This window comes from Euprymna scolopes, chromosome 45 (assembly GCF_053919585.1).
Source record: "Euprymna scolopes isolate OS-2025 chromosome 45, ASM5391958v1, whole genome shotgun sequence".
In the NCBI taxonomy this organism is placed as follows: Eukaryota; Metazoa; Mollusca; class Cephalopoda; order Sepiida; family Sepiolidae; genus Euprymna; species Euprymna scolopes.
The window spans coordinates 25,844,099-25,871,942 of NC_136526.1; the positions used below are offsets into that span (position 1 = coordinate 25,844,099).

Here is a 27,844-nt window from a genome sequence, read left to right on the forward strand (position 1 = left end):
AATATCATAATGGAATAAAACTATCATTTATATGTAATATCATAATGGAATAAAACTATCATTTATATGTAATATCATAATGGAATAAAACAGACCTTCTACAAAGCTCTTATCTGTAGAGCATACAGAGCTGCTTTTCTGCAGACGACAACATGATTGCTTTCAAATGCAATATACACAGCATAAACATTCATCAAACTTTAAGTTAATTCCATTAATATGTTTCAATCCTCTACTAATATTCTTCATCAATTCAACTGACAATCTATCTGCTAGTTCACCGGAAGGCCCCCCCCCTTCCAATTCCTGAGAACTAAAATAATACATATTCAACAATACTTAGATGGAGCTGCGTTCCTACAGTTGCAACATGGTCATCTTCAAATACAATGACAAATACTTCTCATACAATGGCCTCATAAATAAATTTTGCTCATTCCATTTATGTTTTACAATCGTCTCATAATATTCTTCGTCATTCAACTGACAGTCCACTTACCCTATATATTCAAATAGCTTTTGGCCTTGACAGGTGGTGGCTCATTAGTAAAAAACAAAAAAAAAACAGCTTGGTTACCTTCACCCCTCTAATTCGAAACTCTTTGAGAGCTCGAAGCATCTTGGCACTTGCAGATTGATGGTCCGAGGCAGAAGCAATCACTTTCACCAACAAAGAATCATAGTACGGAGAAATAATGGCACCCGCAAAAGCAGAAGCACCATCAAGACGGATTCCCATACCTTCGCCACTTCGGAATACCTACAAAAAAAAAAAAAAAAAAAAAAAAATCATTATGTTGATTATCATAGAAAATAATGATCAATATATATTAGTTCATGTGTTAATTGAAAGAACAATTAATAAATAATGATCAATATATATTAGTTCATGTGTTAATTGCAAAAACAGTTGATAAATAATCATCAATGTATATTAGTTCATGTGTTAATTGCAAAAACAGTTAATAAATAATAATCAATATATATTAGTTCATGTGTTAATTGCAAAAACATGTAATAAATAATAATCAATATATATTAGTTCCTGTGTTAATTGCAAAAACAGTTAATAAATAATGATCAATATATATTAGTTCATGTGTTAATTGCAAAAACAGTTGATAAATAATCATCAATGTATATTAGTTCCTGTGTTTTAATTGCAAAAACATGTAATAAATAATGATCAATATATATTAGTTCCTGTGTTAATTGCAAAAACATGTAATAAATAATGATCAATATATATTAGTTCATGTGTTAATTTCAAAAACATGTAATAAATAATGATCAATGTATATTAGTTCATGTGTTAATTTCAAAAACAGTTAATAAATAATGATCAATATATATTAGTTCATGTGTTAATTGCAAAAACAGTTGATAAATAATGATCAATGTATATTAGTTCATGTGTTAATTGCAAAAACAGTTGATAAATAATGATCAATGTATATTAGTTCATGTGTTAATTTCAAAAACATGTAATAAAAAATGATCAATATATATTAGTTCATGTGTTAATTGCAAAAACAGTTGATAAATAATCATCAATGTATATTAGTTCATGTGTTAATTGCAAAAACAGTTAATAAATAATGATCAATATATATTAGTTCATGTGTTAATTGCAAAAACATGTAATAAATAATGATCAATGTATATTAGTTCATGTGTTAATTGCAAAAAAAGTTAATAAATAATGATCAATATATATTAGTTCCTGTGTTCATTGCAAAAACAGTTAATAAATAATGATCAATGTATATTAGTTCATGTGTTAATTGCAAAAACAGTTAATAAATGATGATCAATATATTAGTTCATGTGTTAATTGCAAAAACAGTTAATAAATAATGATCAATATATATTAGTTTATGTGTTAATTGCAAAAACAGTTAATAAATAATGATCAATATATATTAGTTTCTGTGTTAATTGCAAAAAACGTTAAAAAATAATGATCAATGTATATTAGTTCATGTGTTAATTGCAAAAACATGTAATACAAAATGATCAATATATATTAGTTCATGTGTTAATTGCAAAAACAGTTAATAAATAATGATCAATATACATTAGTTCATGTGTTAATTGCAAAAACATGTATTAAATAATGATCAATATATATTAGTTCATGTGTTAATTGCAAAAACAGTTAATAAATGATGATCAATATATATTAGTTCATGTGTTAATTGCAAAAACAGTTAATAAATAATGAACAATGTATATTAGTTCATGTGTTAATTGCAAAAACAGTTAATAAATAATGATCAATATATATTAGTTCATGTGTTAATTGCAAAAACATGTAATAAATAATGATCAATGTATATTAGTTCATGTGTTAATTGCAAAAACATGTAATAAATAATGATCAATGTATATTAGTTCATGTGTTAATTGCAAAAACAGTTAATAAATAATGATCAATATATATTAGTTCATGTGTTAATTGCAAAAACATGTAATAAATAATGATCAATGTATATTACTTCATGTGTTAATTGCAAAAACAGTTAATAAATAATGATCAATGTATATTAGTTCATGTGTTAATTGAAAAAACAGTTCATAAATAATGATCAATATATATTAGTTCATGTGTTAATTGCAAAAACAGTTAATAAATAATGATCAATATATATTAGCTCATGTGTTAATTGCAAAAACATGTAATAAATAATGATCAATGTATATTACTTCATGTGTTAATTTCAAAAACAGTTAATAAATAATGATCAATGTATATTAGTTCATGTGTTAATTGCAAAAACAGTTAATAAATAATGATCAATATATATTAGTTCATGTGTTAATTGCAAAAACAGTTAATAAATAATGATCAATGTATATGAGTTCCTGCGTTAATTGCAAAAACATGTAATAAATAATGATCAATGTATATTAGTTCAGGTGTTAATTGCAAAAGCAGTTAATAAATAATGATCAATGTATATTAGTTCATGTGTTAATTGCAAAAACATGTAATAAATAATGATCAATGTATATTAGTTCATGTGTTAATTGCAAAAACAGTTAATAAATAATGATCAATGTATATTAGTTCATGTGTTAATTGCAAAAACAGTTAATAAATAATGATCAATGTATATTAGTTCATGTGGTAATTGCAAAAACATGTAATAAATAATGATCAATGTATATTAGTTCATGTGTTAATTGCAAAAACAGTTAATATATAATGATCAATATATATTAGTTCCTGTGTTATTTGCAAAAATAATTTATAAATAATGATCAATGTTTATTAGTTCATGTGTTAATTGCAAAAATAATTTATAAATAATGATCAATATATATTAGTTCATGTGTTAATTGCAAAAACATGTAATAAATAATGATCAATGTATATTAGTTCATGTGTTAATTGCAAAAACAGTTAATAAATAATGATCAATGTATATTAGTTCCTGTGTTTATTGCAAAAAACAGTTAATAAATAATGATCAATGTATATTAGTTCATGTGTTAATTGCAAAAACATGTAATAAATAATGATCAATATATATTAGTTCCTGTGTTAATTGCAAAAACAGTTAATAAATAATGAACAATATATATTAGTTCCTGTGTTAATTGCAAAAACATGTAATAAATAATGATCAATATATATTAGTTCATGTGTTAATTGCAAAAACAGTTAATAAATAATGATCAATGTATATTAGGTCATGTGTTAATTGCAAAAATAATTTATAAATAATGATCAATATATATTAGTTCATGTGTTAATTGCAAAAACAGTTAATAAATAATGATCAATATATATTAGTTCATGTGTTAATTGCAAAAACAGTTAATAAATAATGGTCAATGTATATTAGGTCCTGTGTTAATTGCAAAAACATGTAATAAATAATGATCAATGTATATTAGTTCATGTGTTAATTGCAAAAACAGTTAATAAATAATGATCAATGTATATTAGTTCATGTGTTAATTGCAAAAACAGTTAATAAATAATGATCAATATATATTAGTTCATGTGTTAATTGCAAAAACAGTTAATAAATAATGATCAATGTATATTAGTTCATGTGTTAATTGCAAAAACATGTAATAAATAATGATCAATTTATATTAGTTCATGTGTTAATTGCAAAAACATGTAATAAATAATGATCAATATATATTAGTTCATGTGTTAATTGCAAAAACATGTAATAAATAATGATCAATATATATTAGTTCCTGTGTTATTTGCAAAAATAATTTATAAATAATGATCAATGTTTATTAGTTCATGTGTTAATTGCAAAAATAATTTATAAATAATGATCAATATATATTAGTTCATGTGTTAATTGCAAAAACAGTTAATAAATAATGATCAATATATATTAGTTCATGTGTTAATTGCAAAAACAGTTAATAAATAATGATCAATGTATATTAGTTCATGTGTTAATTGCAAAAACAGTTAATAAATAATGATCAATATACATTAGTTCATGTGTTAATTGCAAAAACATGTATTAAATAATGATCAATATATATTAGTTCATGTGTTAATTGCAAAAACAGTTAATAAATGATGATCAATATATATTAGTTCATGTGTTAATTGCAAAAACAGTTAATAAATAATGATCAATGTATATTAGTTCATGTGTTAATTGCAAAAACATGTAATAAATAATGATCAATATATATTAGTTCATGTGTTAATTGCAAAAACATGTAATAAATAATGATCAATGTATATTAGTTCATGTGTTACTTGCAAAAACAGTTAATAAATAATGATCAATGTATATTAGTTCATGTGTTAATTGCAAAAACATGTAATAAATAATGATCAATGTATATTAGTTCATGTGTTAATTGCAAAAACAGTTAATAAATAATGATCAATGTATATTAGTTCATGTGTTAATTGCAAAAACAATTAATAAATAATGATCAATGTATATTAGTTCATGTGTTAATTGCAAAAACAGTTAATAAATAATGATCAATGTATATTAGTTCATGTGTTAATTGCAAAAACAGTTAATAAATAATGATCAATGTATATTAGTTCATGTGTTAATTGCAAATATAATTTATAAATAATGATCAATATATATTAGTTCATGTGTTAATTGCAAAAACAGTTAATAAATAATGATCAATATATATTAGTTCATGTGTTAATTGCAAAAACAGTTAATAAATAATGATCAATGTATATTAGTTCATGTGTTAATTGCAAAAACAGTTAATAAATAATGATCAATGTATATTAGTTCATCTGTTAATTTCAAAAATAATTTATAAATAATGATCAATATATATTAGTTCCTGTGTTAATTGCAAAAACATGTAATAAATGATGATCAATGTATATTAGTTCATGTGTTAATTGCAAAAACAGTTTATAAATGATGATCAATATATATTAGTTCATGTGTTAATTGCAAAAACAGTTTATAAATGATGATCAATATATATTAGTTCATGTGTTAATTGCAAAAACATGTAATAAATAATGATCAATGTATATTAGTTCATGTGTTAATTGCAAACACGTAATAAATAATAATCAATGTATATTAGTACCTATGTTATTGCAAAAAGTAGTTAATAAATAATGATCAATGTATATTAATTCCTGTGTTAATTGAAAAAACATAACCAATAATGATCAATGTATATTAGTTCATGTGTTACTTGCAAAAACAGTTAATAAATAATGATCAATGTATATTAGTTCATATGTTAATTGCAAAATGAGTTAATAAATAATGATCAATGTATACTAGTTCATGTGTTAATTGCAAAAACGTAATAATAATGATCAATGTATATTAGTTCATGGGTTAATTGCAAAATGAGTTAATAAATAATGATCAATGCATATTAGTTCATGTGTTAATTGCAAAAACATAATTGTAGAGGCCAGAAAGGAGTTATCTCCCTTTTCGCTCAGACATTGCATAAGTTTAGTTATCCCCCTTATAAAAGGACAGAGGAATCGCCATCTGTTGTTTACACTCATTCACGGCGACACGCTGTTGGATTGGAAAACCAACTTGCTTAACGCAAACTTTACATGGCGCTACGAACATATTGTCTCTTTAAAACGTGAAATACTTATATCGCAGCATTGAACCAAAGATATCGTCACACTATGGAACAAGAAAACGTTCTCTTATTACGTCAACTAGTCGAGTTACAAAAAGAAAACATCGAATTACGGAAGGACATCTTACACGGACGAGCGACCACGCCGCAAACAAAAAGAATGCAGCGACCTTCTATAGGTCTGGACTCAACAGATAGCGAATGGGCACTCTTTTTAGACACCTGGTCACGGTACAAGGAGATGTGCAGACTTGAAAATCCAGCTGCAATTCGGAACGAACTGCGAGAAGCATGCACACCGGAAACGAACAGGTTACTGTTTGAGCTCGTTGGACCAGAACGACTCAACAATGCGACAGAGGAATACCTGCTCCATCAAATACGACTGGTGGCTGTTCGAGGCTTACACAAGGAAGTCCACCGACAAACGTTTCACTCCATGGAGCAAAATGAGGGTGAGTCAGTGACCCATTTTTTATCGAGGTTACGTGGCCAGGCGAAATTTTGTGAATTTCGTATTCAGTGTCCGAACGAACCCACTTGCCGGCAGCAGGTTAATTACTCAGACGATATGGTTGCCTGGCAAATGATGGCAGGGATAAGAAATATCGAACACCAGAGAAGGGTACTGGCAGAGGCAGCTACACTTCCTACCTTGGATCTAAAATTTTCACGGTTGGTTTGCCTGGAGGCAACAGATGAAGCAACTCCACACTTTTCCGATACCACACAACCTCCCGCGATGTCTGGGATACAAAGGTCGAATCAAGTACAACAAATGCATGAGGCAAAGGCCCTGTCGACCCCACGGGACACCAAACCTTGCAACGGTTGCGGAAAACGTCACACCGAGGTGGATCGATGAACCGGAAAGATTGCCCAGCAGTGGGACTCAAGTGCCACTTTTGTGGAATAGTAGGGCACATTAAAAATGTGTGCCGGAAAATTAATAGATCCAAAACGGAGGCTATAAAAAGCGGGGAGTCGTTTATGTTTTGCACCACCGATAAAGCCCCTACTCAAAGACACAATGAGAGACAACCGGCAAACATTCCTCACCTTGAGTGGAATGGGAAACAGTTCCAGGTGGGCGCCCCAGAACCGCCCATCTCAGTTACAGCAGAGGTAATAATAATGAACAAGTGCCATGCGACCTTTAGAAGGGTGCCAAAGAAGCCAATGAAAGTGAGCACCCACGCCATTCAAGCCTTCGCGGACACAGGAGCCCAAACTTTTTTTTTTTTTTTTTTTTATTCAATTTTCACCCCAAACAAGACACAGTGCCACTTTGAAGCAGGGGGCTACTATTAGGGAATTAATTAGCGGGGTCATTATGAAGGGAGAAGAGTAGAAAGATGTTTGTTAATATTACACTTGAACTTCTGCATATCATTGCAGTTGGGAAAGCAGAATCCCGGAAGGGAGTTCCAAAGACCCGCAGTTCTGGGGAAGAAACTATTGGAGTAAAAGGCTTTCTTGCACCTAGGGATCTCTACTGTAAAGGGATGAGACTTAGTAGCTTGTCGGGTTTGTCGGGGGTAGTTACGTCGGGGAGGTACAAGTGTTTGCAGTTCGTCAGAGCATTCACCATTGAAGTATTTGTAGAACAGGCAGAGGGATGCAACATCTCGTCGATGGGATAGAGGTTGAAGCCTAGATGACAGTTCAGGACCTATCAGGTTGGCGACTCTTTTTTGAACCCTGTCCAGGAGCGAGAGACAAGCAGCAGATGCACTAGCCCAGATGTGACAACAGTACTCCATACATGGGCGAATGGTGGCCTTATAGAGGTATAGGATACTGGCAGGCATAAGTAGTTTTCTAGCACGGTAGAGGGAGCCAACCTTGTTGCAGCAGCCTTGGCAATGCTCTCAATGTATCTATTCCAGTTCATATTCCCTGTAAACGTTAGGCCGAGGAGTTTAAAAGAAGTACTTTCAGGCAATGTGTTCTTGGCCATTGCTATTGGTGGTAGAGAAGGTTTCTTGTAGTTATTGAAGGAAACAAGCTTAGTCTTGCTCTGTTGGCCCCGAGATTCAAGGACTCCTCGGGTACCCAAATGGGTACTTGGTTCCAACTACCCATCGGATAAGGGGTATAACAAATAACCAGTTACACATCAAGGGGGTCCTGTTTTTACATGTTAAGGTGGGATCAAGAGAAACACGACAGGCAGTATATGTGTCTGACAACACATCCAGGCTCTACATATCACAAACGGCACTTAAGGAGCTGAAATTATTGCCATCCAATTTTCCTACATCATTATTGCAAAGCAGCTCAGCGGAAACAGAAGTGTGTCCGCGCAGAGCACCGGCTCGGCAGAAACCAGCAGCAATCTCATTGGAGCCAACCGACATTAACAGAGAAAAATTGGAGCAATGGCTAAAGGAACATTTCAATGCCAGTGCATTCAATACCTGTCCACACCAACCACTCCAAGTAATGAAGGGTAAACCCTTAGAAATAAAATTCCTCCCAGATGCGACACCGACGGCAATCCACACACCAATACCTGTCCCCCATCATTGGAAGGAAAAGGTGAAACAAGATATAGACCATGACGTGGCACTGGGGATAATCGAACCTGTACCGGTAGGCACACCAACTACTTGGTGCTCGAGAATGGTGGTCACACCAAAAAAGGATGGATCCCCAAGGCGGACGGTGGACTTACAAAAGTTGAACGAGGCGACCATGAGGGAGACGCACCACACTTCGTCCCCATTCAATCAGGTCTCGGTAATACCTGCACATACCAGGAAGACTGTACTCGATGCGTGGAACGGTTACCACAGTTTACCGCTGTCTCCAGCTGCACGAAACGCCACCACGTTCATCACTGAATGGGGTCGATACAGGTACTGTTGAGCCCCTCGAGGATTCCATGGATCAGGAGATGGCTACACCCGTCGATTTGATGATATCACCATGGACATGGCTCGAAAAACTCGGTGTATAGATGACAGTCTCCTGTGGGACAACTCAATGGAATCCTCATTCTGGCACACAATTGAATATATAAACCACTGCGCCGATAGAGGGATTGTGTTTAACCCAGACAAGTTTCACTTTGCTGACATGAAAGTGGAGTTCGCAGGGTTTCAAGTAACAGCGAACGGGGTCAAACCCACAAGAAGAATGACTGAAGCCATCCTGAGCTTCCCAACCCCGACAAATATTACTGGGGTTAGGTCCTAGTTCGGACTCGTAAACCAAGTCTCCTATGCATTCTCACAAGCAGAAGTTATGGCCCATTCCGAGAGTTGCTGAAAACAAAGGACAGGAAATTTTATTGGGATGAGACATTGAAACAGATATTCCAAGAATCGAAAAAAATAATAGTGAAAAGGATTGAAAAACGCATCCAAACGTTCGAAATGAACAGAGCAACAGGACTCGCGACAGACTACAGCAAAACAGAGATATTGTATTTTCTGTTTCAAAAGCACTGTAGATGTGAGGGGGAATTAAACATGAGTTGTGGGGATGGCCATTGGAAACTCATCCTGGCGAGATCCCGTTTTACCAACGACGCGGAATCACGATATGCACCAGTGGAAGGTGAAGCCTTGGCTCTGATCTATGGGTTGGAATCATGCCGCATGTTCATACTCGGATGCCCAGACTTGGTGATTACAGTGGATCACTTACCGCTCGTAAAGATATTTTCAGACCGAGCCCTGGAGAATATAAAAACCCACGCCTGTTAAACTTCAAGGAAAAGTCACTCATGTATAAATTCAAGATAAAACATCGACCGGGGAAACTCAACTTGGCCCCTGACTGTGCATCTCGGTACCCAGCGGGCACCCCACCAAGAGACCAGGACCAATCCATTGACACCGCAGTCAAAGCCGTCTTCACATCAATGTACGAGAACGCTATTACCTTAAGAGCCCTCACATGGGGAAGGATTGTGGCTGCGGCAGCCACAGACGAAGAATGCAGGACTTTGAAAGAACTGATTCAAAATGGCTTCCCCCAGTCACGTAACAATATCCCAACCGTAGTTCGAGTCTTCTGGCCTATGCATGAGGAGTTATATTGCCTGGAAGGAGTGATCATCAAGGGGAACAAAATCCTAATACCTCGACAACTCCGCGCAGAGGTATTGGAATCTCTTCATTCCGCTCATCAGGGTGTGAACAGAATGCTGGCAAATGCGAGACAACGACTATTCTGGCCAGGGTTGGATGCTAACATCAGGCAAACAAGAGCCCAGTACCACACGTGCAATGAAATCGCACCATCTCAGCCCAGGGAACCCTTGATGTCCCCAGCAGACCCGGAATTTCCATTCCAACAAGTGGTGGTTGACTTCGTCCAGATGCAGGGTAGACACTTTATGGTATACGCAGACAGGTATACGGGATGGGTTGAAGTGGCCCTAATGACGTCGGGAAGAGCCAAGACGGTGTGCGATACCTTGAGGACTTGGTTCTGTACCTACGGCGTACCGGAAGAAATTTCGTCAGATGGTGGACCACCATTTGAATCCCAGGAATACGACTCCTTTTTGAGGAATTGGGGCATATGAAAACGTACCTCATCAGCACATTATGCCCAAGGCAACGGCCGCGCAGAGTTAGCCGTCAAAACCGCGAGACGTATACTGGCGGACAATACAGACAGTTATGGACGCCTGTGCCATGATCGGGCGGCCTGAGCACTACTGACCCATAGGAACACGCCTATCCAAGATCTGGACATGTCCCCGGCCATGATGCTGTATGGTCGGGTCATTAAAGACCACCTTCCTGTCCTGCGGGACAAATACCAGGTTCGAAAACAGTGGACAGAAATAGGCAAACTAAGCGAAGTGGCAATGGCCAAAAGACACATGAGGAACGAGCAGTATTACAACCAACATTGTCGCCCACTCCGGGAACTCCAGGTAGGAGATTACATCCAGATCCAGAACCAGGACGGGAACCACCCACGTCGATGGACAAAGACGGGGAGAATCGTGGAGACCCAGGGGTACCGACAGTACCGAGTCCGGGTCGATGGAAGCAATCGAGTGACATTGCGCAACCGTTGGTTTCTCCGCAAAATACACCCGGTATTGGATGGCCCTCGTAACATCAGACAAGAAATCCCGAACCCACCTATAAATGTGGAGACCCCACAGGCACAACCTCCGGAGAAGGCAATGGAGGTGGAACAACACGCCGACATGGAATCCCCAAGCGAGCATGAGGAAGAAATGGAAGTGAAAGATACCATGGGAGGAGATACCCAAACATACAGTCCTCCTCAGTTAAGGCAATCGTCAAGTCGGAGGACGAGAGCCCCAAGGGGTTTGTCGCCGCAAATGCGGGGTAAATCGCACGAGTATTTCTCCACATGAAAGATGACCACAACAACTTGCTTTTGTGGTCACGAGGGGGAGGGGCATGTAGAGGCCAGAAAGGAGTTATCTCCCTTTCGCTCAGACTTTGCATAAGTGGAGTTATCCCACTTATAAAAGGACAGCCGAATCGCCATTATTTGTTTACACTCATTCACAGGGACACGCTGTCAGGTTGGAAAACAAGCTTGCTTAACGCAAACTTTACAATAATAAATAATGATCAATGTATATTAGGTCCTTTGTTAATTGTAAAAACGTAATAAATAATGATCAATGTATATTAGTTTGTGTGTTAATTGCAAAAACGTAATAAATAATGATCAATGTATATTAGTTTGTGTGTTAATTGCAAAAACGCAATAAATAATGATCAATGTATATTAGTTCATGTGTTAATTGCAAATACGTAATAAATAATGATCAATGTATATTAGTTCCTGTGTTAATTACAAAAACGTAATAAATAGTGATCAATGTATATTAGTTCATGTGTTAATCGCAAAAACAATTAAAAATGATCAATGTATATTAGTTCATGTGTTAACTGAAAAAACAATAAATAATGATCAATGTATATTAGTTCATGTGTTAATTTCAAAATGAGTTAATAAATAATGATCAATGTATTTTAGTTCCTGTGTTAATTGCAAAATGAGTTAATAAATAATGATCAATGTATATTAGTTTGTCTGTTAATTGCAAAATGAGTTAATGAATAATGATCAATGTATATTAGTTCATATGTTAATTGCATAAACACAATAATAATGATCAATGTATATTAGTTCATGTGTTAATTGCAAAAACGTAATAAATAATGATCAATGTATATTAGTTCCTTTGTTAATTGCAAAAACGTAAGACATAATGATCAATGTATATTAGTTCGTGTGTTAATTGCCAAAACGTAATAAATAATGATCAATGTATATTAGTTCATGTGTTGATTTCAAAAACAGCTAATAAATAATGATCAATGTATATTAGTTCATGTGTTAATTGCAAAAACATAATAAATAATGATCAATGTATATTAGTTCCTGTGTTAATTGCAAAAATGTAATAAATAATGATCAATGTATATTAGTTACTGTGTTAATTGCAAAATGAGTTAATAAATAATGATCAATGTATATTAGGTCTTGTGTTAATTGCAAAAACGTGTAATTAATTATGATCAATGTATATTAGTTGCTGTTTTAATTGCAGAATGAGTTAATAAATAATGATCAATATATATTAGTTCATGTGTTAATTGCAAAAATGTAATAAATAATGATCAATGTATATTACTTCATGTGTTAATTGCAAAAAATATTATAAATAATGATCAATATATATTAGTTCAAGTGTTAATTGCAGAAACAGTTAATAAATAATGATCAATATCTATTAGTTCATGTGTTAATTGCAAAAGCCGTTCATAAATAATATGTTAATTGAAAAATGTAATAAATAATGATCAATGTATATTAGTTCATGTGTTAATTGCAAAAACAATAAATAATGATCAATATATTAGTTCATGTGTTAATGGCAAAACAGTTAATAAATAATGATCAATGTATATTAGTTTGCGTGTTAATTGAAAAAACGTTATAAATGATCTTCAATGTATATTAGTTCATGTGTTAATTGCAAAAACGAAATAAATAATGATCAATGTACATTAGTTCCTGTGTTAATTGAAAAAACAGTTAATAACTAATATGTTAATTGCAAAAACGTAATAAAAAATGATCAATGTATATTAGTTCCTGTGTTAATTAAAAAAACGTAAAAAAAATGATCAATGTATATTAGTTCCTTCGTTAATTGCAAAAACAATAAATGATGACCAGTGTATATAAGTTCATGTGTTAATTGATAAAATGTAATAAATAATGATCAATGTATATTAGTTTGTGTGTTAATTGCAAGAACCTAATAAATAATTATCAATGTATATTAGTTTGTGTGTTAATTGCAAAAACATAATAAATAATGATCAATGTATATTAGTCTGTGTGTTAATTGCAAAAACATAATAAATAATGATCAATGTATATTAGTTTGTGTGTTAATTGCAAAAACATAATAAATAATGATCAATGTATATTAGTTTGTGTGTTAATTGCAAAAACATAATAAATAATGATCAATGTATATTAGTCTGTGTGTTAATTGCAAAAACATAATAAATAATGATCAATGTATATTAGTTTGTGTGTTAATTGCAAAAACATAATAAATAATGATCAATGTATATTAGTTTGTGTGTTAATTGCAAAAACATAATAAATAATGATCAATGTATATTAGTTCACGTGTTAATTGCAAAAACATAATAAATAATGATCAATGTATATTAGTTCATGTGTTAATTGCAAAAACATAATAAATAATGATCAATGTATATTAGTTCATGTGTTAATTGCATAAACACAATAATAATGATCAATGTATATTAGTTCATGTGTTAATTGCAAAAACGTAATAAATAATGATCAATGTATATTAGTTCCTTTGTTAATTGCAAAAACGTAAGACATAATGATCAATGTATATTAGTTTGTGTGTTAATTGCCAAAACGTAATAAATAATGATCAATTTATATTAGTTCATGTGTTGATTGCAAAAACAGCTAATAAATAATGATGAATGTATATTAGTTCATGTGTTAATTGCAAAAAACATAATAAATAATGATGAATGTATATTAGTTCATGTGTTAATTGCAAAAACAATTAATAAATAATGATCAATATATATTAGTTCATGTGTTAATTGCCAAAAGATGTAATAAAATATAATCAATGTATATTAGTTCATGTGTTAATTGCAACAAACATTAATAAATAATGAGCAATGTATATTTGTTTGTGTATTAATTGCAAAAACGTAATAAATGATGATCAATGTATATTAGATCGTTTGTTAATTGCAAAAACAATTATTAAATAATGATCAATGTATATTAGTTTGTCTATTAATTGCAAAAGCAATTAATAAATAATGATCAATGTATATTAGTTTTTGTGTTAATTGCAAAATGAGTTTATAAATAATGATCAATGTATATTAGTTCCTGTGTTAATTGAAAAAACGTAATAAATAATGATCAGTGTATATTAGTTCCTGTGTTAATTGCAAACACAGTTAATAATGATCAATGTATTTAGTTTATGTGGTAATTGCAAAAATGTAATAAATAATGATCAATGTATATTAGTTCATGTGTTAATTGCAAAAATGTAATAATGATCAATTTATATTAGTGTGTGTGTTAATTGCAAAAACGTAGTAAATAATGATCAATGTATGTTAGTTTATGTGTTAATTGCCAAAACGTAGTAAATAATGATCAATGTACGTAAGTTCCTGAGTAAATTTCAAACCCACTTAATAAATAATGATCAATTTATATTAGTTCATATGTTAATTGCAAAAACGTAGTAAATAATGATCAATGTATATTAGTTCATGTGTTAATTGCAAAAATGTAATAAATAATGATCAATGTATATTAGTTCATGTGTTAATTGCAAAAACGTAATAAATAATGATGAATGTATATTAGTTCCTCTATTAATTTCAGAAAGTAGTTAATAAATAATGATCAATGTATATTAGTTCATGTGTTAATTGAAAATACGTAATAAATAATGATCGATATATATTAGTTCCTGTGTTCATTACAAAAACGTAATAAATAATGATCAATGTATATTAGTTCCTGTGTTAATTGAAAAAACAATAAATAATGATCAGTGTATATTAGTTCATGTGTTAATTGCGAAATGAGTTAATAAATAATGATCAATGTATATTAGTTCATGTGTTAATTGCAAAATGAGTTAATAAATAATGATCAATGTAATTTAATTCCTGTGTTAATTGCAAAATGAGTTAATAAATAATGATCAATGTATATTAGTTTGTCTGTCAATTGCAAAATCAATTAATAAATAATGATCTATATATATTAGTTCCTGTGTTAACTGCAAAAACACCTAATAAATATTGATCAATGTATATTAGTTCATGTGTTAATTGCAAAAACAGTTAATAAATAATGATCATTGTATATTAGTTTCTGTGTTAATTGCAAAATGAATTAATAAATAATGATCAATGTATATTAGTTCATGTGTTAATTGCAAAAACAGTTAATGAATAATGATCAATGTATATTAGTTCCTGTGTTAATTGAAAAAATGTAATAAATAATGATCAATTGTTATTAGTTCCTGTGTTAATTGCAAAATGAGTTAATAAATAATGATCAATGTATTATAGTTCATATGTTAATTGCATAAACACAATAATAATGATGAATGTATATTAGTTCATGTGTTAATTGCAAAAACGTAATAAATAATGATCAATGTATATTAGTTCCTTGTTAATTGCAAAAACGTAATAAATAATGATCAATGTATATTAGTTCATGTGTTAATTGCAAAAACAGCTAATAAATAATGATCAATGTATATTAGTTCATGTGTTAATTGCAAAATGAGTTAATAAATAATGATTAATGTACATTAGGTCCTGTGTTAATTGCAAAAACGTGTAATTAATTATGATCAATGTATATTAGTTGCTGTTTTAATTGCAGAATGAGTTAATAAATAATGATCAATGTATATTAGTTCATGTGTTAATTGCCAAAATGTAATAAATAATGATCAATTTATATTAGTTCCTGTGTTAATTGGAAAAAACGTAATAAATAATGATAAATATATATATTAGTTCCTGTGGTAATTGCATAAACGTAATTAATAATGATCAATGTATATTAGTTCATGTATTAATTGCAAAAACGTATTAAATAATGATCAATGTATATTAGTTCCTGTGTGAATTGCAAAAATAATTCATAAATAATGATCAATGTATATTTGTTCATGTGTTAATTGCAAAAATAATTAGGAAATAATGATAAATCTATATTAGTTCATGTGTTAATTGCCAAAATAATTAAAAAAATAATGATCAATGTATATTAGTTCATCTGTTAATTGCTAAAATAATTAATAAATAATGATCAATGTATATTAGTTTGTGTGTTAATTGCAAAAATAATTAAAAATAATGATCAATGTATATTAGTTCATGTGTTAATTGAAAAAAACGTAATAAATAAGGATCAATGTATATTAGTTCCTGTGTTAATTGCAAAAACATTTAATAATAATGATCAATGTATATTAGTTCGTCTGTTAATTGCAAAAATAATTAATGAATAATGATCAATGTATATTAGTTCATGTGTTAATTGCAAAAATAATTAATGAATAATGATCAATGTTCGTCTGTTAATTTCAAAAATAATGAAGTAATAATGATCAATGTTTATTAGTTCATGTGGTAATTGCAAAAATGTAATAAATAATGATCAATGTATATTAGTTCATGTGTTAATTGCGAGAATAATTAATAAATAATGATCAATGTATATAAGTGCCTGTGTTAATTGCAAAACCGTAATAAACAATGATCAATGTATATTAGTTCATGTGTTAATTGCAAAAACGTAATAAATAATGATCAATGTATATTAGTTCCTGTGTTAATTGCAAAAATAATTAATAAATTATGATAAATGTATATTAGTTTGTGTGTTAATTGCCAAAATAATTAATAAATAGTGATCAATGTATATTAGTTCATGTGTCAATTGCAAAAATAATAAATAAATAATGATCAATGTATATTAGTTCCTGTGTTAATTGCAAAAACAGTTAATAAATAATGATCAATGTATATTAGTTCATGTGTCAATTGCAAAAATAATTAATAAATAATGATCAATGTATATTAGTTTGTGTGTTAATTGCAAAAACGTAATAAATAATGATCAATGTATATTAGTTCCTGTGTCAATTGCAAAAATAATTAATAAATAATGATCAATGTATATTAGTTCCTGTGTTAATTGCAAAAATAATTAATAAATAATGATCAATATATATTAGTTCATGTGTTAATTGCAAAAATAATTAATAAATTATGATCAATGTATATTAGTTCATGTGTTAATTGCAAAAATAATTAATAAATAATGATCAATCTATATTAGTTCATCTGTTAATTGTAAAAATAATTAATAAATAATGATCAATGTATTATAGTTCGTGTGTTAATTGCAAAAATAATTTATAAATCATGATCAATGTATATTAGTTCATGTGTTAATTGCAAAAACGTAATAAATAATGATCAATGTATAATAATTCATGCGTTAATTGCAAAAACGTAATAAATAATGATCAATATATATTAGTTCCTGTGTTAATTGCAAAAATAATTAATAAATAATGATCAATGTATATTTGTTTGTGTGTTAATTTCAAAAATAATTAATAAATAATGATCAATGTATATTAATTCCTGTGTTAATTGCAAAAACGTAATAAATAATGATCAATGTATATTAGTTCATGTGTTAATTGCAAAAACGTAATAAATAATGATCAATGTATATTAGTTCCTGTGTTAATTGCAAAAATAATTAATAAATAATGATCAATGTATATTAGTTCATGTATTAATTGCAAAAATAATTAATAATGATCAATGTATATTAGTTCATGTGTTAATTGCAACAATAATAAATAATGATCAATGTATATTAGTTTGTGTGTTAATTGCAAAAATAATTAATAAATAATGATCAATGTATATTAGTTCATGTGTTTATTGCAAAAACGTAATAAATAATGATCAATGTATATTAGTTCATGTGTTAATTGTAAAAACGTAATAAATAAGGATAAATATATATTAGTTCCTGTGTTAATTGAAAAAACGTAATAAATAATGATCAAAATATATTTGTTCGTGTGTTAATTGAAAAAACGTAATAAATAATGATCAATGTATATTAGTTCGTGTGTTAATTGCAAACACGTAAGAAATAATGATCAATATATATTAGTTCACGTGTTAATTGCAAAAAGTTAATTAATAATGATTTAATCATGTGTTAATTGCAAAAACATGTAATAGTGTTGGAAAATCTAATAAAACGTTCGTCTGCTCAGTTTGTGGTCCAGAATTTTGGTGCAATTCAATTCATTGTATTTCCAGTAAGCATTAGGTACACAAGAAGTGCAGTGGAATTACTGGTAGGTTGGGAGAGGATAATCAGTTTATATGAGATGATGGAGAGAGATGAAAATTCACGTGTGGAGTAAGTATATTTGGATGGTAAAGCTATTTATGTTGTCAATAAGTTTTGTTACCTTGGTGATATTGAAATACAAGGAGGCGCAGTTACTCCTATCATTGCAAAACGTTCAAAGAACTTCTCTTATAAACCAGTAGAGTCTTACCACTGTTATCAAAAAAGGAAATAGTCTATCAGGTGTGTATTCAGTGTGATGATGTATAGAAGTGAAATCTGGCCAGTGAGGGTTGAGGACATTCTTTGACACATCCATCATCTAACTCTCATCTGCATCAGTTCTGAATTGTTATCAATATATTTTAGTGTCATCTACATCATTTGATTCGTTTAGGTTTAACAGATCATCAACCACTGTGGGGGTCACTTCTGATCAGATTTGTTTTTAGTCAAAGTTCATTTCTTGGTTAACGTTTATTTCTTAATAGCATTATAAGTTGATATTTTCTTTTAGATAATTGTTATTTTATCAACTTGCATGAAAAAAGCTATGTAAAAGATGCTTTCAACCGTTTGAACTATGCAAATACCATCAGTAGTTCAAAATTTATGAGAAAGTGCCAAAATTTAGGCTTTTCTGTGGACATTTTTCTTTAGAAAAAGTGGGCTGGCTAAATTACGGATCTCAACATATCAAGAAATTTGGTAATTTCATCACCATTTATTTATTTTTCAAGCTATTCTCATGAAACTTGGCACTCTTATGAAAAACTGTGTGCTCTTTCTGATTATGTAGTCAAATCTGATGTATCTCTTTATCATAAGCCATGAATTATAAATTCAGACGTACAAATTTCAATTTTTTAAAAACTGGCACGTAGTATCATACAGTGGGTGTCTATTCATGAACAAAACTAAGTATTATAGTGGTATTTAAATATAGCTTTATTAAGAGCAGGCATTTTCCTGCCTCCTCACCAAAGGAGAGCTTAATCTGGGGTGTAGCAATTGGATGCCTAAAGAGCATTCGTGGCCGGTATTTACTACTCTCCTCAAAGAAAAAAAATAATTGAGTAGATATGAATTAATTTCAGAAATAAATCTAAGAAAATTTTTCATATAGATTTTGGATTTCTGTAAAAGATGGAAATTTCCATAGTCGACCAGAACTTATGCATTTTGGGACCAGTCCAATTTCCAATTTTGTAAATCCTCTCTATCTGGCCCAAAATATACCATTATTTTCTGAGATGCAACCATAAATCGTACTCTACATGAATCCTTGATCTAACTTTCACAGTACCAGGATACCAGGAATCCTGATAGCAACAAATATATATTTACCAGTTGATGGTAATTTTTGTCATGTTTTTTTACTGAAAATTCAATTATGTAAACAAAGAAATAAAACAGTAATTTTTTACCTTGTTTCCACAAAATGATTACTTCTATAGGTTTTAGGGTATGCTGAAAAGGAATATCGCATTTAAATTTTCTGCAAATAAGTAGTTTTCCGGATATTAAGCAATGTCATTTCTTATGTTATCACTGGTGGTCATCTTGGTACGCCCGAGTGCGCAAACATAACCCCAAAAAAACTATGCTCAAATGCACATACCAAGATGGCTACCAGCAATAACATAAGAAATGACATTGCTTAATATCTGGAAAGCTGCTTATTTGCAGAAAATTTTAATGCGATGTTCGTTTTCAGCATACAGGTTGGTATGTTGGTTGTTTTACGGCATATCAACCTTTTTCAGGTTATTTAATGCTGAGTCTAGTTATTTTGAGGAACGATTTTTAATGGAGTATATTTTTTTTTTAAGTCAGATTCTATTTAACCCATAGTTGGGACCCTAACAGGTACTACCACTCCGAGTCAGAGTGGACCTGGGAGCAATGGCAATTAAAGGGTGGCTTCACACTCCCTAAGGCCCGCAAGGTGGGGCCTCATCATCGGATATAGTTTTAGGCCATATCCAGGACCCAGCATACAGGTAGTCATTTTAAAGAAAAATGTTAAGGTGGAAACAAGGTAAAATTTACAAAATGCATCACAATGAAATTCTTTATCTTTGTTTTACAGATTCGAAAAATTGGTCTTGACAATGAGTTAAAAATAAATTCAAGTTTCACAATATATTTTATTTAATTGTTAGGTGAAAGTATAGAATAGTTAACAAAACACCCTTCTTTCCCCATGTTAAGAATAGGTTTCTAAATAATGTTATTATTTCAGCATATTAGCATAAGTGCACAAGTACCTTTTATTTGTCATAATTGTTTTTTTTTTCTTTTTTTACCACTAAAAAACACACAATTCTACCTTAAAAAGTTATAAATACAATGATAACTGAAACCCATATGTACTCAGAACATTTTGTTGTTTTTTAACGCTTTTAGTACATTGCACTAAAAGCGTTAAAAACAACAAAATAGTATTGTTTGAAAATAAAATTTTAAAAACCTGAAAATAATTTTTTTTAAATTGACAAACTCAGAATAAAAAATCAAACTGATTTTTCTGCTTTCGTTTTGAAAGCAGAAAAAAACAGTTTTTTTTATTTTTAAGAGAATACAAACCAAACTTGTTAATGCGCTGACTTTAGTTAGCTGAGCACTAGTCAGCACATTAGCGCATTGCGAGTCGTTTTCCCTGTTAAGCGGATTTGAATTTCTATAAAAGATAACATTTTAAAAAAATTTCCGCACAATTAATAATTATTAAATATTTACATATTATACATGAAAATAATTCTGAAACTGTTATCTATATGAAAATGGATGAGATATACCGATTTATCTTATCAATTTTGAAATATTCTTCATCAACTTTGCTCGGTCCTAACTTTGCTTTCTGTGGTCGTAAAAATATAAATCAAACTCCAGTAGAGATGGACTTTGTTTAAATAGCCTGTAAAATTTTAGCCATATCCAATCAAATTTGACCCCACACATGTGTATCCAAATTTAACATATGAAATGTAAACATTGAAAAAACAGTTTCCCTTTTTGCTGTCATCATTTTTTACCGTTTTTTTTTTCATTTTTAACTTGGAGAATAAAAACATTGAAGGCATAAAAGAAAAATAAAGTAACATCATTGGAATGTTTATTCTATTCTTTTTCCAGCAATGTAATTCTTTTAAAAATTGACCAGCAAATAAAAAAGATATGACTTGTTGAAGCACATTAGGTATGTAATATTGCCGATGTCCACGAAAATACAGCATATGCTTGTAATGCTATTCTTGGGTAGAGTTTATTTCTTGGGTAGAGTTTATTTCTTGGGTAGAGTTTATTTCTTGGGTAGGATTTATTTCTTGGGTAGAGTTTATTTCTTGGGTAGGGTCTATTATGTATGTATCATTTTCTTATTCTATTATTTGTTTTAGCAATAGTGTAGTATATTTGTGTTATATTGCTTACTGAAGTTGTTGTTTTTTTGTCAATTTTATTGAATAATTTTATTTCTTCAAGGTATGCAATTAATTGGTTTATCTTTCAATGTTTTTATATTAAAGTATTTTTTTGTATAGACATAAATTCAATGCAATCTATCATGAAGTGCCTGAAGTGCCATATGGGGCATGACAAACCATGCACCATAGAAGCTCTTGTCCTTCAAGTAAGAATTGGTGGGTTATTTTAGAGTGCCCAATATGGAGTTGAAAGAGGATAACTCCCTTCTTTCGTGATTCTTGTACCCATTCACCTTGAATGGGTTTTATTGTTAATAGTTTATTTAGATTAGAGTTGTTTCAGTGAATTTGCAATTTGTTTTGGATATATAATTGTATTTTTACTTTTAAATGCATAAATGGAATCTACATTCTTTATTAGCATGATACAGCTGTATCAGTCTTGTCATTTCCTTTGATTCTCATGTGATTAAGAATCCAGCATACGACAATATCCTTTGCTTCTGACAAGGATGTTAGTCTGCACAAAAGTTTTAGGATCAATGTTTTTAATCAATTTATTTTGTTCAGGGTTGTCAATTTTTTTTGTTGTCAATACTGATAAAGAATTTTTCCATTTTGCTTTGGGAGATAATGTTCAGTGCCAAATCTATGGCACATGATTCTGCACTAAAGATAGATAGATGCTTCTTTAGGAAGGTGATTTTCAAGGACTTTATTTTCATAAATAGCTGGCATCTTGTTGTGCTCTTTTTCTTAAATCCATTTGTGAATATCGTGTTATTCTTGGGATTGGAGTTTAATATTTTATTTATTTAAAGCCTCTTTTAATATGTACAGGTGTGTAGAGTTTTTGTTGAAGTTACTTAGTTTCAGTTCCCTATTTGGTTGCTTTATTTTCCAAGGTGTAATATTTGCTTTAATGGTATCACGTATGTTTTGGAAAGGAATGTTAGTTTTTTTTTCAATTATGCTTTCCATTCGAAGTGCAGGTCTTATTGCATTTTTTTCCTTTGGAATATTTCTTTATACTTTTGTTTAAAAGCAATTTTGTGAGTTGGGTATAAGTTCAGCTTCGTATTGGAAATGCCAATTTTAGCTTTCGTAAAGCAAAAGATGGTTTATTCGCTTCTATGTATAAACTATCCACAGTGGATATTGAAAGGCACAGAGTGCTAATCATAAACCTTGGTGGTGTATTGTTTCTGTTACTTTTTTTTAATGATTTACAGGTTGAAATGAAGCAGGTATAGTCTAGCTAGAAATATATTAAAGTTCAATATAATTTCAGTAATGCGCCCCAGTCAGTGTGCACCACTGTTCTCATTAATTGGATTTCTTAGTTGTTTTATATGGGGAATAAATGTTTAGAATCAAATCTTAAGCTGAGGAATTTATGTTGCTCCCCAACAGAAATTTTTATATCACCCAGTTTTAGAATTGGGTCAAAGTGCATTTTTTGTAAGTGGCAGAAATGCATGCACTTAGTTTTAGTTTGAGAACGTGTCATCTTTGCTTGTTTTGAAATTCTTGTCTGTTAGGAAGTTATTTATGAATCGGGGTACTCTTCCTTTTAGACCTAATGATTTTATACGGCATTTCCAGGTTGTGTTGTAAGCAAGGTCAAAATAAATAACAGACGTTTCTTTTGGCTGAAAGCATCTTGGATAAAAGTTTCCAGTAAAACTAGTTGGGCAATTGCACTTCTGTTTATTCAGACTTCAGATTAGATATTTGTAATTTACTTTTTTTTCCAGGTACCATGTTAAACATTTTTTCTAGGATTTTACAGGTGCAACTTGTAAGAATAATAGGTCTCTAGTTTGTAGGGTTTGTATAGTTTTGGTTTTTAACTATGGGGACTATGATAGCCTGTTTCTATAGTTTGGGTATTTTTCCTAGTCCATATGTCATTATTAGGCCTATGACAACAGTATATACTTTTCATTGTATTGACTCTCGAGTATATATCCAACAAAGTTAGATACAGTTAATCAACTGGGAACCACATCACTCTATATAACAGCATATAAGATATCAACGGATATACACTCAAGAGTCAAAACAATGAAAGAATATGCTGCTGTCATAGCCCTAGTCATTATAAATGGATAGTAGATACTTTTTCGATATTTTGTTTTTTTTAGCATTTTGTAGAGTATTTTAGCTCTCTACAAATCACATTTTTTTAGCATTTTGTAGTGTATTTTAGCTCTCTACAAATCACATTTTTTAGCATTTTGTAGTGTATTTTAGCTCTCACAAATCACATTTTTTAGCATTTTGTAGTGTATTTTAGCTCTCTACAAATCACATTTTTTAGCATTTTGTAGTGTATTTTAGCTCTCTACAAATCACATTTTTTAGCATTTTGTAGTGTATTTTAGCTCTCTACAAATCACATATAATCTCCCTTAATGTAAATACCTCTGATCCTAACCCCACAAGCTGCATAATCTAATCCTTTCACTATAAAAATCTGTAGATAATGGATTATTTTCTACTTTTCTCAAACTGCTTACCTTTGAAATTCCCTTCTTGTTTCCTGTTTCCTCAACCTTACCAAACATGCAAAATACTACTGCTAAACTCCTCATTCAAGTTGCAATCCTATAAATCTGAGTTATATGACTGTAGCTCCTACTGTCTGGTGACAATAGGCCTTATTTGAGGGTGAATAAAATTTAAAAACAAAATTTTTAATGATTACCATTATTTTTTTGCACTGATTGGGGAATATGTTATTTTTGCTTAAATTTAAATATGTGAGAAGTTCATCTACTTGATATTCCAAACGTCCTAAGAATGGATTAGTTTACTTGTCATAATTTCTTGGCTTCCAATAACAAATTAAGTTGGAGTTCTAAAATGTGACTGCACTGAATAACCATAAAACTAAGAATAGGTAAACAAAAGAAACAAGGAAAATTTTCATAGCTAACCTCAATTCTGCCTGTATCAGGCTGAAAGCTTTTGGCTGGATCTTCTGTCGTCATTCGACACTGGATGGAATATCCATTGAGTTTTATGTTTTCCTGGGAAAGCTGCATTTCAGGCAGCGATTTCCCTTCTGCGACACGGATTTGAGACTGAACTAAGTCAACACTGAAATACAAAATAGAAAACTTTGACAGATTTTGATAACAAGAATTAGGAGTATATGCAATGCAAAGAAATTCTACCATTATTAATCAGCAGAGCATCACTGCTATTTGGTTTAATGTTCGTTTTACATTTGTTGGATGAAGAAGAGTCGATTAGGCATGAGTGCATGATGTAATGTTGCATGGAAGTAAAACTTGGTGAACAGGGATTGAGGATATATGTTGCATGGAGTGAAATAATGAAAGATACAATGTGTAACGTGAATCTAAAAAGAAAGATTAAATCTTAACAGTATATATATGCATTGGTTTGCTTACATTGAATGAATAGATGAGAGTGCTTGGGTTAGTAGAGGTAGAACAGTTGAAGTCAAGGAAAACATGGGAGAAGGAGATAAAGATAAATTTGAGAGAGAGGGGGATAAATAATAACTTGAACAAAGATAGGTTAGTTTGGAAGCCAATTTCTAACAACTGTCCAAGACATGCCAGTATGTAAAACAAACGATTAAAAGGATGATAATTATTTTCATTACTACTACTACTACTACTACTATTGGATTCTTATCTTCTTTCAAAAACGAAAATTAGTTAAATTTTTACATAATTCTTTACAGCATATATGACACAAAACATCTGAAGATCATTAAAAACCATGAAACATTGGGCAATAGTGATGAAGACAATATACAACAGAAGAAGTAGGCAAGAGTAAAAGATGAAATAGAGATGAAAAATAAGAAGGTAAGACTTTAGCTATTTAGCAGAAATCAAATTTGTCTTTAAAATAGCAAAGGATTTTAACCAAGGAGTAAAGAACTCATATCTAGTTGTATTCTTCCGGTTCATGGTGAGCTCAATACAAAATACAAATGTCTGCACCCATGCTTATGATATTTATAGAAATCAGGGGAAGTCACTCTAGTTGTCTCCTATTGTCAGGGACAGATAACTCTTATACCTATACATGCCCTCCCCCTCATGACCACAAGATGAATTGTTATGGTCATCTTCATGCACAGTAAAAAATTTGTGCGACTGTCCGCGCATTTGTGGTGATAAATTCCTTGGTGCTCTAGTTTTCCGACATGAAGGATTCCTTAATGGAAGAGGACTGATTGAGTATATTCTCCTGTGGTATCATCAACTTCAATTTCTTCTACATGCTTGCTGAGCGATTTTTATTTTTTTTAACATAGAAGTCACCACTTATCAAGGCCCAGAGGCCACTCGAGGATAAGGGTTAATGAATGTACAGTAGTCAATGGAACCATATCGTAGTAATCATTTATAGTGTAAATTTGGTAAATTGGATTATTTAAGCTCATCAAGAACTTGTTTACATTGGACTTGAAGACAACCATAGAAAGCAGACAAATGGAAGAAAGAAGCTTTGTTCATGGAATTTACATTTAGGTTTAGACATCGATAAAGAGTGGGGGAAATTATTGATAGTGTTTTCAGCTAGACAAGTGTTTTTCGTGAAAGTTTCACAAGAGAGGACTGTAGGTTGGAACTCAGATGAGTACTTGTCATGAAAATAACGATAAAACAGAGACATGCTCGCAACATCTCTTCTGTGGAAAAGAGGTTGCAGGGAAGAGAAAAGGGCATCCTCCATTAGGCTAGGAAGTCTATTTTGAACTTTGTCAAGGCAGAATACGCTGCTTCTAGCAGCTTTTGCCCAGATATGACCATAGTACTCCATCCTTGGTGCTTATATAGATAGAGAATCGCATCAGCAGTGAGATATCTACTGGATGTCGACATGCCATTCAACCTTCAGGAAGTTACTCCTGTGGGGATCAGGGTTTATAGGCGAGTTTGAAATTCTTGGTGTCGCATAATGTGGGCCATCCACAACTGGGTATATTTTATAGAGAAATCGACGGTTGTGCAATGTTACTCTATTGCTCCCATCTACTCACACTTGGTACTGTCGGTTCCTCTGTATCTCTACAATCCTCCTCATCTCCATCCATCAACGTGGCTAGTTACTGTCCTAATTCTAGATCTGGACAAAATCTTCTTAGAGTTTTTGGGGTGGACGACAATGCTGGTTGTAGAACTATTCATTCTGCATATGCCTCTTGGCAATTGTCACCTCTCTTCGCCTATTTCTCTCCACTATTTCCTTGTTTGGTATTTATCCTGTAAGATTGGAAGGTGGTCTTTTATGACCCGACCATATAGCATAATGGCTGGGGACATGTCATGGTCTTGGACAGGAGTGCTTTGATGGGTTAGTAATGCCGGAGTAGCCCGACTGTGGCAATAGGCATTCATAACTGTCCGTGTTGTCAGCTAGTATGCACTTTACGGTTTTAACGGCTAATTCTGTGCAATCGTTGCTTTGAGTATAATAGGCTGATGAGGTACGTTTCGGTATATCCCAGTTCCTCAAAAAGGAGACTCAAACAATGGTCGTCCACCCAAAGAAATTTCTTCAGGTGCACCGTAAGTACAGAACCAAATTCTCAAGGTATTGCATACCGTTTTAGCTCTCCCTGACATCATTAGAGTCATCTTAACCCATCCAGTATATCAATCCTCATACACCATAAAGTTTCTGAAATAAGAAATACAATATCCCTGTCTTACTATAGTCTGTCACAAGTTCTGTTACTGTGTTCATTTTCAAACATTTGGATATCTTTCTCAATCCTTTTCACTATCACTCTCTTTGATTCCTGAAATATGTGATCCAATGTTTTGTCCCAATAAAACTTTTTGTTCTTTGTTCTTAATAAC

At 31.1% G+C, this 27,844-nt stretch overlaps 1 protein-coding gene across 3 annotated transcripts in view; it reads right to left on the reverse strand.

Moving 5' to 3' along the window:
* Positions 1 to 27,844, reverse strand: part of LOC145269297 (pyruvate carboxylase, mitochondrial-like) — a 402,794-nt gene that overhangs the window by 124,111 nt on the left and 250,839 nt on the right. For all 3 annotated transcript variants that reach the window (XM_080124986.1, XM_080124984.1, XM_080124985.1), the window contains exons 8-9: positions 24,932 to 25,094; positions 578 to 760 (exon numbers count right to left, since the gene is read on the reverse strand). In XM_080124986.1, coding sequence (XP_079981112.1) covers positions 578 to 760; positions 24,932 to 25,094 — 346 coding nt within the window. The remainder of the gene's footprint in view (positions 1 to 577; positions 761 to 24,931; positions 25,095 to 27,844) is intronic.